General features: G+C 37.5%; 1 protein-coding gene across 1 annotated transcript in view; it reads left to right on the forward strand.

Annotated features, from left to right (window-relative positions):
- Positions 1–820: 820 nt before the first annotated feature.
- Positions 821–2,645, forward strand: part of MCOLN3 (mucolipin 3) — a gene marked incomplete at its 5' end in the record, with an annotated part of 22,670 nt that continues 20,845 nt past the window's right edge. The window contains 2 exons of the mRNA XM_008583831.1: positions 821–905; positions 983–1,079. Of these exons, the coding sequence (XP_008582053.1) occupies positions 821–905; positions 983–1,079 (182 nt within the window). The remainder of the gene's footprint in view (positions 906–982; positions 1,080–2,645) is intronic.

A 2,645-nucleotide genomic window follows, 5' to 3' on the forward strand; every position in this document is an offset into this window, starting at 1 on the left:
TAATCCATTCATGAGGGATCTGCCGCCATGACTGAAACAGCTCCCAACACTGCCACGTTGGAGATCAGATTTCCACGAGTTCTGGGAGGACAATACATCCGAACTCTATCAAGTATTATGCTTAAAACTGTTGATGTATTTAACCCCCCTTCCCATAGCACTTCACTATTCAGCATCTTTGGGGATAGGTTGAGACAGGGAAGAATGAGAACCAGAATTTGGTATAGCACAGCTTATTTTTATTAGCAAAGTTCTGTTTGCAATTTGTATCTAAAATATGTTGAAAAATAAATAGTTACATACTCTTAATAATAGCCACTAGGATTTTTTAAAACAGATAGTAAAGGATAACAGTACCAACTTGTGAAAAAAAAATTTTTTTTTAAAGTGCTGATTGAGGAAAAATTGTCAATACGTAACATTAAAAAAAGAGATCCTGTAAACTTAGACAGTCTTATTTTAGGCACTGCAAGTGCTTCAGATCCTATGCTTAGGATACAAAAAAAGGAGGGGGTGGGACTCAAAGTTTATCTAGGCTTTAAAAGACAGGAAGAATTCTATAGCATTCTATAGAACACTAATGACATAAGTTCAGATTTCTCTCTATCTAACCCTCCGTCCACTCCAGAAATGTAGCCACTTAAGTCTTAAAAACAAATGTCATTGAAACCAAGTGGTATTGATGTCTAGCTTTTAAAATCTTAATTCAGAAAAATAATAGAATGTGAATAACTGGTCTTAAATGGATTAGCCTTTCAAAACACAGTTTCATTTATTTATTTTAGGTACTATATCATATTTTTGTTCTTTTCTATTGCAGAATGTTTCCTTGTAGAGCCAGATGAACCTTTTCATATTGGAACCCTAGAAGAAAATAATCTCAACCTAACGCTGGACTTCCATAGGTGAGGGAAGTTGATGAGACCATAACTTATGTTTGTGTATATGTTTCCCCTGAACTAAAATCTTCTCTGTTTTCTAGACTCCTAACAGTGGAGCTTCAATTTAAACTGAAGGCCATTAATCTGCAGACAGTGCGTCATCAGGAACTCCCTGACTGTTATGACTTTACTCTGACCGTAAGTGTGGGCCAGACTGAGTTGGGTTCTAGTCTGGAGAAAAATAGTTTTATCTAGTTATATGTTTCATACACTTGTATTAAGGCATGATCAAGTATATAGGATGTTTCTACTTGAATGTGCATAGGGGAAACATTGATGCAGCTAGCTCTATTTTATTATAATAACTTGTTTACTTGTCAATTATCTGTCTTCTGCACCTCAGTGTAAGTTCCATGAGGGCGGGGACCTTGTCTTGTTCACTATGTCTCCAGTACCAAGAACAATGGCTGGCACAGAATAGACGGTCAAACACAAAAGGAACAAGGGTTTGTAGGTTCCGCGTGGTCGGCTCTCAGCATTTGTGGCTGGCTGCTGACAGTCATTGCCAAGGGTTCCTGCTACTGAGTTTCCTCATGGAAGTTTGCAGCCTTTGGATTATTGCTCACAGTGCCTTCCTCGTGCTGCCTCTGAATGCTCTGATTCATTATGCCGCTTTCAGCCCACCCTATCACTTCTATGTTCTCTACAATCCAGTTGCAAATGGAGCTATTAAGCTCTGTAGAGAGCACAAGATGCCTCTCATGTGAGTTTATCACTTCACAGGATCGGAATGCTGTTTGGTCATATGCAGGGCAGCATTTGAAACAACTTACCTTCACACGATCCAGATTTCTATTACTTTAGCAGTAGTTTGTATCAAGCGCTACATCCATGGTACTCAACTAGCTGGCTGTGAAAAATCAAATTTTCAGAGATTTAGGTTTTAAAAAACTCAGACTATAGTATAATGTTACAATTATGCATAGCATTCAACAAGAAAAAGCACTAAAAGTGTAAGACTATTTTAAATTGGGCTATAAATTTTGGTCCTAATATTAATCAGCAAGTTATGAATTATCAGCATTACTTGATTTTTTAAAAAAACTGAGCTATTATTCACAGTCTTCTCTCTCTCTCTCTCTCTCTCTCTCTCTCTCTCAAATTTGAGAAATGACACTTCATAATTTTTGTAATCCTGACATCTCCTTCATGGACCCTTTTACAATTCTTCAGTCAGAATACATTCTGTGCTAGGAACTACAGGTATTTTTGCGGTTTGTTATTTTCCTTCCCTTCCCTTCCCTTTCTCTCTCTTTCTTCCTTTTCAGTGATTCAGTACAGTGGTAAAATCAACTTGGCCTGTTAGCCATGCAGATTTGTTGTATTTTCACCATTATTGTAGAATCATCCTAGCCCTACGCCTCTGCATTGTGCTCCCTAGCCCTACGCCTCTGCATTGTAGATTCAGCAGTGCATCTTATAGAACTGTGGTAGAACTTAAATCCTATAAGTTAGTTTAATAATAAAAGTCATTAGTGCAACTTCATTGTCATAAGTAAATGTGAACTGGGCAGCCTACACCTGATATAAAACATAGGGACTTGGGAGCCAGACAAGCCTAGATTTTAATTCTAGCTCACCTGTTAGTAGATACGTAACTTTAGGCAAACTACTTAATTGGTTTGTGCCTCAGTTTTCTCATCTGTAAAACAAAATTAATGTCCACCTATCTGACAAGGTTGGTGTCAAGATATAAGATGATAT

The sequence above is a fragment of the Galeopterus variegatus genome, unplaced genomic scaffold (assembly GCF_000696425.1).
Source record: "Galeopterus variegatus unplaced genomic scaffold, G_variegatus-3.0.2 Scaffold3057, whole genome shotgun sequence".
Lineage (NCBI taxonomy): Eukaryota > Metazoa > Chordata > Mammalia > Dermoptera > Cynocephalidae > Galeopterus > Galeopterus variegatus.